A 14462-nucleotide genomic window follows, 5' to 3' on the forward strand; every position below is an offset into this window, starting at 1 on the left:
TCGACGACCGATGGTTCATTCGATTGGGCATTTTGCCCCATTGTTTCCTATTGAAAATGGTTCGAATCAGTCCAGCCGTTCCGGAGCTATGGCCATTTAGGTGTTCCGGATCGGTACTCCAGGAAGGAGCCGGATATGAAAACGCTACAAACTCATGCATGCGATACATCAAACCGCGACATTTTCGATAACCTGATGAACGGTAAGTAGAAAAATAGTCTCGGACCATTTTGAACCAGTAACGTTCCGGAACCGGCTTCGGGTGTCTCGCCAAATTTGAAAATGAACCAAACCCATCAAACAGCAGCTTTTTCGATAACCTGATGAACAGTAGGCAGGACAACATTCTCAGACCATATCGGAACTGGTAGTGTTCCAGAACCGGTTCCAGATGCCCCACCGGAAGTAGTCAAGTATAAAATTTAATCAAACCCATACATGCGTTGCATTAAATAGTGGCTCTTCTTTAGGCAACCTGATAAACTGTTAACAAGAAAGTAGTTTCAGACCATATTTGGAACAACCGATAGAGTTCCGGAACCGGTTCCGGCACATTAAGCAGCGGCTTTTTCGATAACGTGATGAACGATTAGCAAGAAAATAGGCTCAGACCACATCTAAGATCTTTTTAAAAACTACCGATGGTGTTCCAGATCTAGCAGATCTAGGGTGTCCCGCCAGAAGTAGCCAAATGCCAAAAGGAATCAAATCCATGCATGCGACATATCAGGTAGCGGCATTTCCGACAACTTGATGAATGGTTAGCTAGAAAATAATCTCAGACCACAATAAACAATTTCGGTAGCGTTCCAGAACCGTTTCCTGGTTGTTCCGCCGGAAGTGGTCAAACGCAAAAATAATCCAAACCCATCCCCTTGACGCACCAATTCATGGCTTTTTAGGAAACCTGATGAACAGTTAACCAGAATCTAGTCTCGAACCATATTAGGGATAATCGGTACTGTCCCGAGCTCGGTTCCAGGTGTCCCGCCCGAAATGGCCAAATGTAAAAGTGATCCTAACCCAGGCATGCAAATCGTGACTTTTTCGATAACCCGAAAAACTGTTAGCAAGAAAATTGGCTCAGACCGCATTCAAAACTATCGGTAGTGTTCTGGATTCGGTTTCTCGGGTATCCCACCGAATTTGGCCAAATACAAAAGTTACCAAACCCATGCATGCGACACATCAAACTGCGGTTTTTTCGTAACTGTGTCGATTCGGTTCTAGGCAATCCACAGATCCAAGAATTTGCCCGGTATAATGCGAACAGAGATGTTATCCTTTTTAATGTCCGACGAGCGTTAGCTAATTCGGACAGCAAGCGGTTGTCTGTTAAATTTTACACATAAAGGGTGTCCACGATGAAATTGGCAAACAGAAAATATTGTATAACTTTTGATTGCGTTCGCCAAATTAGCTAATACCATAAAATTTTCATTAGAATCGGTTGAGTATTGGCGCAGATATTGTCGATATCATTAAATAAGATTTTAGAAACTTTGGGCCCCTATTTAAAAAAATTGCTTAGGCTATAACTTTTTTGTTACCTCATCAAAACGTTTGAAAATTTCACTCGATACTCTTAACATAGTATCAATTAAGTGGTAAAAATTTGATCGAAATCGGTTCAGTACTTTTTCTAGTAAATATCCAAAGCTCAAACCGCTTCAAGGAAAATTTTAGGTACTTTTTGACCATTTTTAGTTCCGCGTTCACTATTTTGACTGTAGAACTGGTAACACTGTCCCGATTTTCATAAAACTTTGACAGTGTAAAATTGTTGTGTTAAACTGTTTACAGTGAAAAGTTTAGCCATTTTTGTTGAGTACTTTGAAAGTAAGAATTTCACTATACCAAATACCACATCTGCTTATTGTGACATAGTGCGACATATATGGCTATAACTTTTTAACGGTATGATCAAATTGAATGAAATTTTGACAAATTACTTCTACATACATACTTAACGTACATAAAAATTTTCATTGAAATCGGTTTAGTATTTTAGCGCCAGAGTTAAAACGGCAAAAAAGTGATATTTTCCAAAATGTTTGTTTGCACAAGATTCTCAAGTGGCAATTACCTTGTTTCAACGAAATCTCCGCCAATACTCCACCGATTTTAATGAAAATTTTATGGTATTAGCTTCACATAATATACTATTCATGGTAAAAAAAAATAGTTCTATGATGTAGTATAACAGAATTTTTTTGTTGGAAAAAATATAGTTTTTTATTGCACTTTTTTATTTATTTGCGGAAATTTTGACATTTTTATTGCTCAAAAATCAATTATTAATGTGAATTTTTGATTTATTATTTATTTATGCGCTTTTTGATTTGTTTATGGAACTTTTATAGTTTATTATTGCTGCCATCCGTATTTATTTATTGGCAAATTTCAAATTATTTATGTAAACTTTTTAATTTATTATGGGGCGTATATTTGGCTGTCAAATACCAATAGAGATTATTAAAAAAAATGCGTCAACCCCGGACGAGCCGGGGCCGTGGCGCATTTGGTCACACGTTAGGTTCATAAGCAGATGGTACATGGGTTCGATCCCAGCCCCAGCACTTTCGTCAGTTGTTCTTCCCCCTGAGAGCAGCTGAGCTGACATTGACCCTCTTCTGAGCCCATGGCTCAAATGTACCCGGATACTTGGACATCGGCGAACGGCACCTCATAATGGACCCCTAATCTAACTGGAAAAAAGAGCAACCAACAGCCACATTATCAATATCCCCGTGCTCATCATTCTACCATGATAGGGTAGAAAGTGAAAGCAGCGCAACGGCAACCAGTTGGATATAGTAGAATTAGAATAGAATATATTTAGGCGCTGTACAAAGTGTAAGTACAGCTTCCAATTGGAATCGCTCGCGCAATACCCAAGTGGACAAAAAGAGCTGTAAATTAGGTTAAGTGATTGAAGAATTTAAAAAAACCTCGAACAAAGTTTTTTGATCCTCTTTTGCGTCTAAAACTACTTAAAATTTTTATGGATTTAAGTATGGGCAACTTCACTTGCTTGCATTTTTTTCAAATTTTACACGAATCTTTTAACCTATGGTAATTAAATATAGCCTAAAGTATGAGGAAAATACTTTGTCGACTGTGTTTGTGAAAGAAGTTGTATTCTAGCTTTATCGGCCTCCAATGACAGTGAACGTGCTGAAGCAGTCAACTAAAAATTCTGATATTGTTCAGCTCTGTCTATCCTATTTTTTTCCGAAACGTCGGAAAAAAATCATAAACTTTTTCGGATCCCCCAATTGCAGTCTGCAGAATCGAAAACACTAGCCAACATTCCGAAGCGAAATCATTCCAGTCGTATCCCAACCAAGGAAAGGTCATGGGTACATGTTCGACGAGAAAGGTATTATCACCACTAGGTGGATTAATCTGGGTATTTTAAGGAACTGTTTAAAATTTTCTGAAGGAATTCTGTAGATTAATCTGAAGAAATTCTCAGAAAAATTGCTTATACAATTTCTTGGGATTTGTACGCAAAAAAATCCTTAGCAGCTACTTGGAGAAATGTCTAAATGAAATCCTGCAGAAACAATTTAAAAAATCTGGATGAATTCTTTAGAGAACCACTGAAGGCATAAAAAATATTTTTTGTGAAGGACTCTTTGGAATAATACCTGGTAGAACTGGAGAACTCTCTGCAGATATTCATAGATTTTTTTTTTTTTGAAAAAGTCCATAAAAATGCTAAGGATTCTGAATTTATGCAGAAATTATAAATTGTTGATAGAATCTCTAGAAAAAAAATCTGAAAAAAAACCTGAAGGAAAATCTGAATAAATCCAAAGCAATGCCCGGATGAATACCTGAAGGAACTATGAAGGAACTATTATATATTGGAAAAACCCTTGGATGAATTTCCAGAAGAATCTCTTGAGAATATTTTAGAGCAATTTCCACATTAATGTCCAAAAAATCCACATGGAGTAATACTTGATGCAACCTCTGGAAAATTTTATGCAATAATTTCTGAAAAAGTGTCTGAAAACAATCTGAGTTTCTAAAGGAAAACCCTTGAGACAGTTCGTAAAGAATCTGCGAATCTTTGTGAAAAAAAATCCTCCTAGAATTGTTTCTATTAAAAAAACATTTGAGAGAATTCATGCAGAAATACCTACAAGAATTTCTTAAGAAATCTCTAGAATAATTCTCTGGAAGAGTTTCTTTGGAAATGTTTTAAGAAATACTACAAGCATGTACTTATGCAGCAGTGTTCGGATGAAATTTCAATAGAAACCCTTAATGAATACCAGGAGGAATTCCAGATGAAATTCCTTAGGAATCCTGTAGGATCAGCTTCAAGAATTGTCTTTTAAGATTTTTTTCGAGAAACTCCCAAAGAAGTGCCAAGAATAATTCTTGTGGAAATTGTTGAAATAATCTCAGGAGGAATCGCTGGAGAATTTTCAAAGAAATTATTTGACAGGGCTTCATTTTAGAGGTATACTAAGGAATCTTTAGATGAAATCTTGTTAAAATCATTCTCTGTAAACATCCTCAAGGAATCCCTAAAGAAATTTCAAACGGTGTCCCTGAAGGTAATCTTGAAGAAATTTCAAGAAATTAAAAAAAATACTTGGAAAACTAATAAAAGGAATAGGTATCAGCAAGACATGAACCTGTAGTGATGTCATTTCCTTGGAGGCGTACCCGTACAGGGGCGCTGAAATTTTTAGTAACAAGCTCTGATTTTACCACGGCAGCACCGAATTTTTTTGTTCAGAACATGAACCACTGCAATCCCTATTTGATCTATTGTGGAATATCCCATGTCCTATGTATAGTGCATGTCGTATAACTTCATCACTATTAAAAAAATATGAAGTATGTATTCGGATTTGTTGCACTAATAATTTGCAACTTAATCACAAGGAAGCATTCTAATTGACAGGTTCCGCTTTTAACACCCTCCTTTTTCAGTTAAAATCGAATCCCTTGACGACAGAGCTAAGAAATGATACCGATATTTAGAAAGTGTAGAAAGAGGGGCATAACGCCCCGGTTAAGCATATGTGCACATACAGCTCAAAAGATGTTTATTTTAAGGTCGTATTCTGCCTTGGAGAACAGTTTACTCCTTTACCTAAGAGACTTCAACTTTTGACCCGCGTGCCCACAAAATTTCCCATTCAAATAAACAATTCAAAAAAGTATTACTTTTTAGGTGCCGGGAAACTGCAGGAGGCAAAACGCCTTTTTGGGTGGGGCAAAACGCCCGCTGGCATTTCCCGCTTTGACTTGTTGTGAAATACCAAGGGGTTCCATCGAACTCTTCCCAGCGGCAAACGAAGGAGTAGGAGGCGCGTGGTGGTTTAATGGCTTGATTCCATATAATCAGCGCGCAATGTCTTAACTTCTGTGCGCTGCAAATTAGGAAATCTTTCCAAATGTGGAAAATCGTCGTTTTTCACGCTTTTCTTTCGACAACAGCAGCTGTTCTTGGGCTTAACCTGCTCAGTTTGAGTTCTAGTTTGCTTGCATCTAACGAAAACCTCCACAATATGATGAAATCGCGTGAAGGCGTTTTGCCCCCGGGGGCGTTATGCCCGCAGTTCCCCTAATCAGCGCGCAATTGCTTAAATTGCGTGCGCTTCAAATTAGACAATCTTTCCAAATGTGGAAAATCATCGTTTTCCACGCTTTTCATTCGAATATTTTTTGCATTCTTGGACTTGTCTGGCTCAGTTTTAAGTCTAGTTTGCTTGCATCGAATGGAAATTCACTTATATAATGAAATAGCGTGAGGGAGTTTTGCCCCGGGGGTGCGTTATACCCCAGGTTACCCAATAAGATGATCTACCCACGTTACGGGGAGTTATATGAATTAGTTATACAGAAACAATTTTTGAACAAAATTTCGAAAATAAATGGTTTCTGGAAATGTGATAAACATTTTCAACCGAGGAAAAAAATAAGAAGAAGTTCTAACTGTGTGTGGAAACCGATTTGGAAAATATTACTCCGTTATTAAAAAAATAATAAAATAGACGAAATGCGTCCAGTTTTGCTACAAAACAATCGCATTCATGGTTTCAAAAAAAAAACCTAAAAAACAACTGAAAAATATGAATTAATTTGAAACTACTTTTCAAATCGATTAACTCTATATTCATCTCTTAAACGGTTTGTTGGAGAATGAAAACAATCAATTTACAATAAATCAAAACGATCTGATTGAAACCACAAGCGACGAACCTATTTTCTGCTCTGAACAAATAAATTGTTCAATAAACCCCACAACCAACAAAGCGACTGCAAAACATTTCTCCCCCGCTAGTAACATTCATCAGATTAATTAGTTTCTGTCTCGACATGATTCAGTTGCAGACCAATAACTCACATTTCCTACCATTCTCAGCCCGGGGCCCGAGCCTAAGATCCCGCATAAATGTCACTCCACGGCGCGCTGACTGTCGCGATCGCGAGCAAACTTTTTCTCCGCTTAATATGCCATGCCCGGTAAAGGTTATCACTGTCAGCGCGTCTACCAAGTCAGAGCCCGCATGCGCGTAGGTAGGTCGTCGTCGTCGTCGTTGTCGTCGTCGCCGTTGTCGTCGTCGCCGTCGTCGTCGTCGGTCGCCATCGGAAAGCCCCATCATTGGACAACCCACCCACCCACAATAGCTACATTTATAGTGTAGGGAACTTCGATCGCGAAACAGCTCACCCACCACCGTCCAAACAGGATAAGATTGCCAAGCCGAGCCAGCCGTGTTTCCGTGCGCAGCAAACAAGTTAACACTCCTTCGCACTCTACTCTGCGCGTGGTGGCGGTGATGGTGAACCCCGAAGTCGAAAGACCTTGTAACTGTCACTCGCGGGCGCGCGCGAGCACACGTTCGCGATCTCCTACGGTTGGGATTAAATGTAGCAATCACCGTCGTCGCCGCTGAACTTGGCGTTTGAACCCACACACGCACCCCGACGACGAGCTGATCGTCGTCGATTGCTAGTGCAGAGCTCTCTCGACGAATCGGTCCGGGTCTGGCTGGCTGGCACCCCCGTAAAAACAATGTTTCTTTCAATTGAGATGCGCGACAAAATTCTCAACAAAAGGCGATTTGCAAGGTTTATCTCTCGATGAGAGCGGCTCTCTGCGAGGTGATCGACGTTTTCTCAGGTGTGCTCCGCGAAGGTGTGCTCTCTTGCGCTCTCTCGGCATCTCTCGCGTCATCTCTCGCGCTGCAGTGCCGTGAAAAGCCCGGCGATCTCGCGGCAGCAGCGCAGCGGACGAAGAAAACGATCTTGGCTTGTTGACTCCGGCCAGGTCGCTTGTTGCGCTCTTCTTGGAACCCTGGAGCTGGAAGCGGATGAGAAACGGGCACCGGGCGCGCCTGGTGTAGAAAGGGGTGTGGAGGAGATTTCGTCGTCGTGCAAGGTTTTACGCCACTGACTGGTGCAACCTCGCTCGATCGACGTTCGCTCTCGACTCTTCAGTTTCTTCGCGGCACCTCAACGAGATAGGCGTACCTGTGAGGAGCGCTTTCGCGATTCGATCGTCAGATTTTTTCCCTTTTTCTGCTGCTACTGCTGCTGCTGTGTGCCTTTCTTCCTCCCCGAGTTCCAAACTGCCCAGAGTTTAGACCCCGACCGAGAAGACCAAAAGGAGGAAAGACCGTTCGCGTCGTCGTGTCGCTTGTGTCTTTTTCTGCTGGTTTTAACTTTGTTAAGTTGTGCAGTTTTTCGGTTTGGAGCGAAGTCCGCTGGAAAGAAGGCAGAAAAGCGCTACAAATGTGCTAAAATTGGGAACGTGGACGGCAAGCCTAGATCGCCTAGAGCTGCCAAGTGTCGTATTGTGTGCGCTGCAACCGCGCTGCGCTGGTTGTGCTGACTTCAACGACGCCTGTCTCCAACTCCCATGTTCGTTGTTGGGTGTGTTTGTGTTGAAAATATTCAATAAGATAGGAAAAATAAATTGTGCTCTACGAAATATGGAAGGCAGGATGCCGCTGCAGAAGGCCCCTTCCCAGATGGTGCTACTTTGAAGCATTTTGTGCAGTGCGAAAATGTTTATGAAATGTCAAACCATCAGAAGTGCTTCGGAAAGTGACAAACCGTGGTCGTGAGAGGTCGAGAGTTCGAAGGAGTGCGAGTGCGCCGAATTGTGTGGAACATCGCATCGCGAGGCTGCAGATGGCCGTTGATCGATGGAGTGAAGCAGTGGGACGCAACAGAAGAAAATTCGGTAATTGCTAAATTGCATGTAGAGTTTTTGGTTTCGCTTTTTTTTTTTTTTTGGTCAATATTTTCGAGTGCCGCAATGTGGGCAATTTGAAGAAACAAGCAAGAGAATGGTGTCGGCTGGAAAGATATTCGAAAAAAGTTGCGCAATGTGCCGACAGACGAGGTGTGATTGGGGTGCTACCAAAGTGTGATCGAGCCAATTAGCACTGGAGAGGAGATGGGTGATTAACGAGTCTTGGACGCGATGACACTTTGCCGAAGGATTGGAAAATGTTACGGAATTCAATAAATGTGCGAAGAATGAAGACCATTTGCGAAAACTTGTGAAACTGAAACCACCAAGAAGAATCACCCAATAGGAGTGCATGTTCGACTGGATTGAGGGATGATCGAAACCGAAAATTCCTATGACATCATTTTGTGTATTTTAGTGACGGAATTATGCAAATGGTTTGACAGTGCGTGATTGGTTGATCATGAGAAAATTTTCGATTGTGTGAAGATATACTCGCAGCTGCGGCCATAAAAGTGACAAACTCCATTGATGGAAGTGTTTATTCGAATGGATTTATCAAAGGATGGATGCTACCGTCCGTAGAGGTTTGGAACAAGCTGAACAAAACAACCTTCAATTTCTCTGCACAATGCACTTAAATATTCAACAGACGTTTCACTGATTTGAACGTAGCGTAGGCCGCTCCAACTTGGGGATTGTTAAAACGGGTTTTTCGCGTTTGGATGGCGCTCTGTGTTGCAGTAGCTCTGCCAAGCTGCTGTTGTTAGAGTATGGCTGGCGGTGGGCAGTCTCAGTGGCATTAGACGTCATTATATTTTATTCGCGGTGCTGTTGTAACTTCTATCTCTACCCACACAGTATTAATAGTAATTCAAATCATATCGATGGTCCGAGTGGATTTGTGTCACTTTTGAATGGCTTTGCGTGAATTTTTAATTGCACTCTCGAGCTTCGAGTTATGAATGCGTTATGAGGGTTCGTCGCTTGCTGGTGCATTGAAGTCGCCTGCTATTACTGTAAAGTAGCTTTGAATGAACGTAATTTTCTAAATGTGTTTTCATCGTAATAAATCAACGTGAGAAACAGCATGTGATTCATACGTGTCCGATGCATCTGATGATGCTCTGCTAGTAGCTACTGTTTTTGTTACGCTCAATCGAGATTGTATATCTGTTGAAGAGAATTAGTTGTGGTTCAATTATTTCAATTATTTCGATTGAGCCACATGATTTTTCACAAAAAGGAAATATTGCGCATGTAATATCTGTAGATGAAAATACAGATTCAGATCCAAGATATTTGCATATATGTTAAAGCATGCCTTAAGTGTACCATGTACCATATGGACGGTAGGGTGATAAATTGAACAAACTATGTGACTAAGACTAACCAGCTAAATGTTAAAATATCAATGTGGGGTTGCACCGGTTGAAATCAGTGGATACAGTACTGAGATTTTTTTTGTAAATCCTCGATAGAATTTTTTTTAAGTTCTGGAATCGTTTATGGTGATTTTTTTACGAGTTCAAGAAAATTGTGGTAGGAATTTCTGGCGGGAAAGCCCTACGGAATTTGTTAAGGAACCTTTGAAAGATTTTTTGGTGGAATTTCATATGGAATACTGGAAAACTTTATCGGCTTTCAATCTTTGAAGTGGTCAGAGCTACAGCATGTTTTGCATGTTTTGTATGCCCAACATTTCGATTGTTAATTCAATCTTTCTCAAGGATTAGAAAAGTTTTGTTTTTGAAAAAGATTCAATAAACAATCGAAACGTTGGGCGTAGAAAACATTCTCTAGTTCTGACCGCTCCAAAGACTGAAAGCCGATGTCGTGAACTAAATGTTGTAACAGTTGCATACATCTGATTTAGTAAAGCATTTTTAATCACTGAAGTTTATTAAAAAAAATAACAAAGAAATTAACAATTGTTGAACAAATGGGAAACGATCCTCTCGTAATGTTCTTCTTCTTGGAGGTGTAACGTCCCAGCTGAGACAAAACCAGCTTCTCAATTCGGTGGTATATGAGCACTTCTACAGTTAGTTTTCTCTGCCAAAGCCCATTCTGCATGCGTGTGGCAGGTGCGAAGATACTCTATGCTCAAGGAAGTCAAGGAAATACCAATTACGAAAAGTTCCTAGGCCGACTAAGAATCGTACGTTTCACACTCATCATGTATTTGCTATACTTTTCGCCGGTTGGCACCGGTTTTGGGCAGTCTAAGGGAAATTATTTTGATAAAAATTACCAATAATCCTACGTAAACTACCAATGTGTCAAATAAAAGGTTTCAATTTATAATTCATAGGAAAAATGCATAAATCAACATGTACTTGATTTTTGCATTAAAAGTGACACTGGCCAAAATAAAAATCACTGCATCATTTTTGGCCAAATTCTCAAGATTGATTTCTATTTTGGCCAATCACGTGTATTTCTTATGGGAGTGGCCAAATTGAAAGCACCCTGGCCAAAATTGACGTATAGGAGCTGATTTTTTTTAGGGAAAATGTTTTTTTTATTGATTTTTGTAATTAAATTCTATGGTTTTCAAAGCTTTAATCATCATGTTATATTAGGATCTAGTGTTTAAAAATAATTTTTGCTGATTTAGATCGCAACAGGCTCAATATCCAACTATGGCCAAACCACCCGACTGGCCAAAACTAATGCTTCTACCCTACGGCTGTGCTATAAACTTTTGTTAGTGATTTGAGAGCTAGCATAAATTATTCATTTGCATTTCCATACGTCATACACACTAAGGCCTGTACTCGAAAAAAATGCCCCACTGAAAATAGTGTACAACTTTTGATTGAACGCATTTTTTGAACAGTTATTATATAGTATGTGTAGATAATGCCATGAAAATTTCATAAAAATCGGAAAAGTATTGACAAAAATATCGCAGATGCAAAAAATGTGATTTTTTGAATTTTGTGCATCACTGTAGAAAATGGTTTTGGCTATAACTTTGCTGTTAGTTTGTAAAAACGTCTGAAAATTTGACTGTAAGTTCCCGATTTAATACATATTATTTGGTAAAAATTTCATCAACATCGATTCGGCACATTTTTTTCTAGAAGTCAATACTCAAACCGCGTCAGAGTAGATTTTTGCATTTTTTTAACAATGTTAAGGTCCGTGTGTACTATTTGGACTGTAGAACTGTCCATACTGCGCCGATTCTTATCAAAATTTGACAGCTGTTCTCAGTCAAATTTTGAGACGATTTGGATGAGCTCTTGCAAAGTTAGAACATATTGAATGTCACAATGAAGAAAACATGTTTGATTATTGCGACATTTGGCAACATATACGATCACAACTTTTTATAGATCAGATCAAATTGAACGAAAACCTCATAATGTTTCCTTGTGCATACTTTACCTACAGAACAAATTTCATCGAAAACGGTTGAGTATTTCCGGCTCAAGAGCTAAAAGAGTAAAAAGTTATTTTTCTAATCTTCGTTTGCACAAAATTCAAAAAATCACATTGTTTGCGTCCGCGATATCTTGGCCAACAATTTACCATTTTTTATGAAATTTTCATGGCATCATCTACACATGCTATACTGTAACTGTTCAAAAAATAAGCTGTATGGATGCGTTCAATCAAAACTTATACACTATTTTCTGTGGTGCATTTTTTTTTTCGAGTACAGGCCCTATGCTCTAGCATTGATAGGTTGAAGAAATCAATCAGCCTCCGACTGAAAATTTCTCTAAAAATTGAATTCCTGTTCAATACAGTCAAAGCTGTAATCCCGAGTAACTTTCAAAGTCAAATTGATTCAGGAGGCCATCATGACGGATTACATAAAAACAGTAAAAAAAATGATTTTTCTCAAGGGTAAAGCTGTCTATCGTTTCTTTATTTTTATCATTAGTGCCACAGTTTGTTTGTTCTTGTATCTTTGACATATAGGTTTGAGGTAAATTGTTTAAATATTTTGGGGGGTACATGAGCACTTCTTCACATTCATCAATTCACTCTGTACAGAGTGAAGAAGTGTATATGTACCCCCAATATATCTTTTAAAAAATACCTAAAACTATGTGTAAAGATACAAGAAGCTACAAACAACCCTTAAAAAAGGCCAAATACTTGTCCGAAACGTCAGACAATGCAAATTTAATCGTTTGAATTTCCTAGACTGAGAATGCCAGAATCTACAAAAAATACTATTTCCAGTTGAAAAACACCAGCAAAATAAAAAAAAAAAACAACAAACTATCAGAAGTTTTTCATTTTTTGTATTTTTGAGGTTTTGGGAGTTAGACTTTTACAATGATATTATATTTCTTTAATTTCAAAAAGGGGAATAGAGTCTTGCCATAAATGTGATATAACCTACTGACATACAACTTACACTGTACACTATAAAAAGGGCTGCGGTTAATTTTTCAAAAGTTGTAAAACCTGGATTCAAATGACAAAAAAAGGAATCCTCTGAGTTTGTGTCAAAGTTGAATTTCCAAGTAATAAAAAAGTGCTTTTATTTTAAGTACTATAAATTTTTAAATTTTCAACCGATGTTCAATATTTTATTATGAATCTCTGAAATTGGTTTTCGAATAAACTTGTAAAATACTTAAATTTTCCAAAGTCAAGTGGAATATGAGTTTTTGAGATTTTATTTTTTTTTTCTTCTTTTTACATAATATAATAACTTAAGGGTCCAACCACTTTTTTACCGCTGGCCAATTTCAAATCTTTTGGCGTACTTTTGTAGATCCAAATGCCTAAGAATGCTGTGAATAAACTGTGCCTTTACAAAATGGTTTTAACATGGATAAATATCAAAACCTTCCAAATACACGTATTTTCTCTCTCTCTCGCTTCTTGGCGTAACGTCCTCATTGGGACAAAGCCTGCTTCTCAGCTTAGTGTTCTATGAGCACTTCCACAGTTATTAACTGAGAGCTTCCTCTGTCAATGACCATTTTGCATGCATATATCGTGTGGCAGGCACGAAGATACTCTATGCCCAAGGAAGTCAAGGAAATTTCCTTTACGAAAAGATCCTGGACCGACCGGGAACCGAACCCGTCACCCTAAGCATGGTCATGTCGAATACCCGTGCGTTTACCGCCTCGGCTATATAGGCCCTAAACACGAATTTTACAAGAAAAATAATGATTTTCGCCCAATTTGGATTGTTTTCATGCATAATTTCGGGCATTTGAAACATTTATTCTTAATAATCATATAGAAGCCTAAGACTTAAATTTTTAGAGTGTACTGAAATTAAAAAATATGTTCATGTTCGAAATGCAAGGATTTTTTTTTGTTTTTTTTTGAGACAGTTCTTCACTGTTTCCCATATCCCTATATATTATGCATAATATCTGGTTTTGGGAAAAACTGCTAGAAAATTGTCCTAAACTTCACATGAAAAAATCATTTTTTTTTAATAAAACGCAGCCTACTGTACAGTTTGATGCGACTAAATGCTTGGTGACACTAGATGCACGGCTACGAAGTCACACTACTAATCTAATATCTAGTTCAATTCCAACTCGGACATATTTTGGAAAAGTCCAGTAGAACCAAATTTTCAAAGCCATCAGCTTGATCGCAATACTTCCAAATGTGTTCTCCTAAAAATGTTTGAAATAATTTTAACAACAATAAAAAAACAGGTGTTGCGCATAAATCATTTTTTTCAGAAATTTTAAAAATATATTATAAATTGTAACTGCAGATACTTTTATAAATAATTATTAAAATATTATTATTTTCTCTTTATGATTCAAGTGCAGCACTGAACGTTCTGCAGTGAATCTAAATGTTCCAGTTAGCTGTTTTACAAAATATACATATTTTTCATTGAATATCTATTTGCACAACTGAAAATTTTCACAGCATGTTTGAAATACACTTGCAGATTTCCTTAGATTAGTAAGCAGTTACTCAAAAAACCATGTAGAAGGGATATTGCCTCAATTATGACCCAAATCCATGGTCGTCATTTCGTAATGACGTTCTTTCTTGCGTTCTTACATAATTCCCTAATCATAAAATATCTATGAGACAATCAAATTCACAAAAAATTATAAAAAAAAAACTTTGCTAAGCTCATGTAGGGATGTTACAGCATGCGCGGATTTTGGGTTTCGTGTGGATTTCACGCGTTTTTAATGAAAATAGAAGATTGAAATTGTGCAAAACAATGTTAAGACTCCCTAGCTTGGCTTGTTAAATTAGTTTCACTGCA

General features: G+C 38.3%; 1 protein-coding gene across 1 annotated transcript in view; it reads left to right on the forward strand.

Moving 5' to 3' along the window:
• Window positions 1-7382: 7382 nt before the first annotated feature.
• The window catches only part of LOC115257956 (nidogen-1-like), a 337718-nt gene continuing 330638 nt past the window's right edge, over window positions 7383-14462 (forward strand). Inside the window, exon 1 of the mRNA XM_029857928.2 lies at window positions 7383-8221. Within this exon, the coding sequence (XP_029713788.2) occupies window positions 8170-8221 (52 nt within the window). The 5' untranslated portion in view covers window positions 7383-8169. The remainder of the gene's footprint in view (window positions 8222-14462) is intronic.

Source organism: Aedes albopictus, chromosome 2 (genome assembly GCF_035046485.1).
Source record: "Aedes albopictus strain Foshan chromosome 2, AalbF5, whole genome shotgun sequence".
Classification (NCBI taxonomy): Eukaryota; Metazoa; Arthropoda; class Insecta; order Diptera; family Culicidae; genus Aedes; species Aedes albopictus.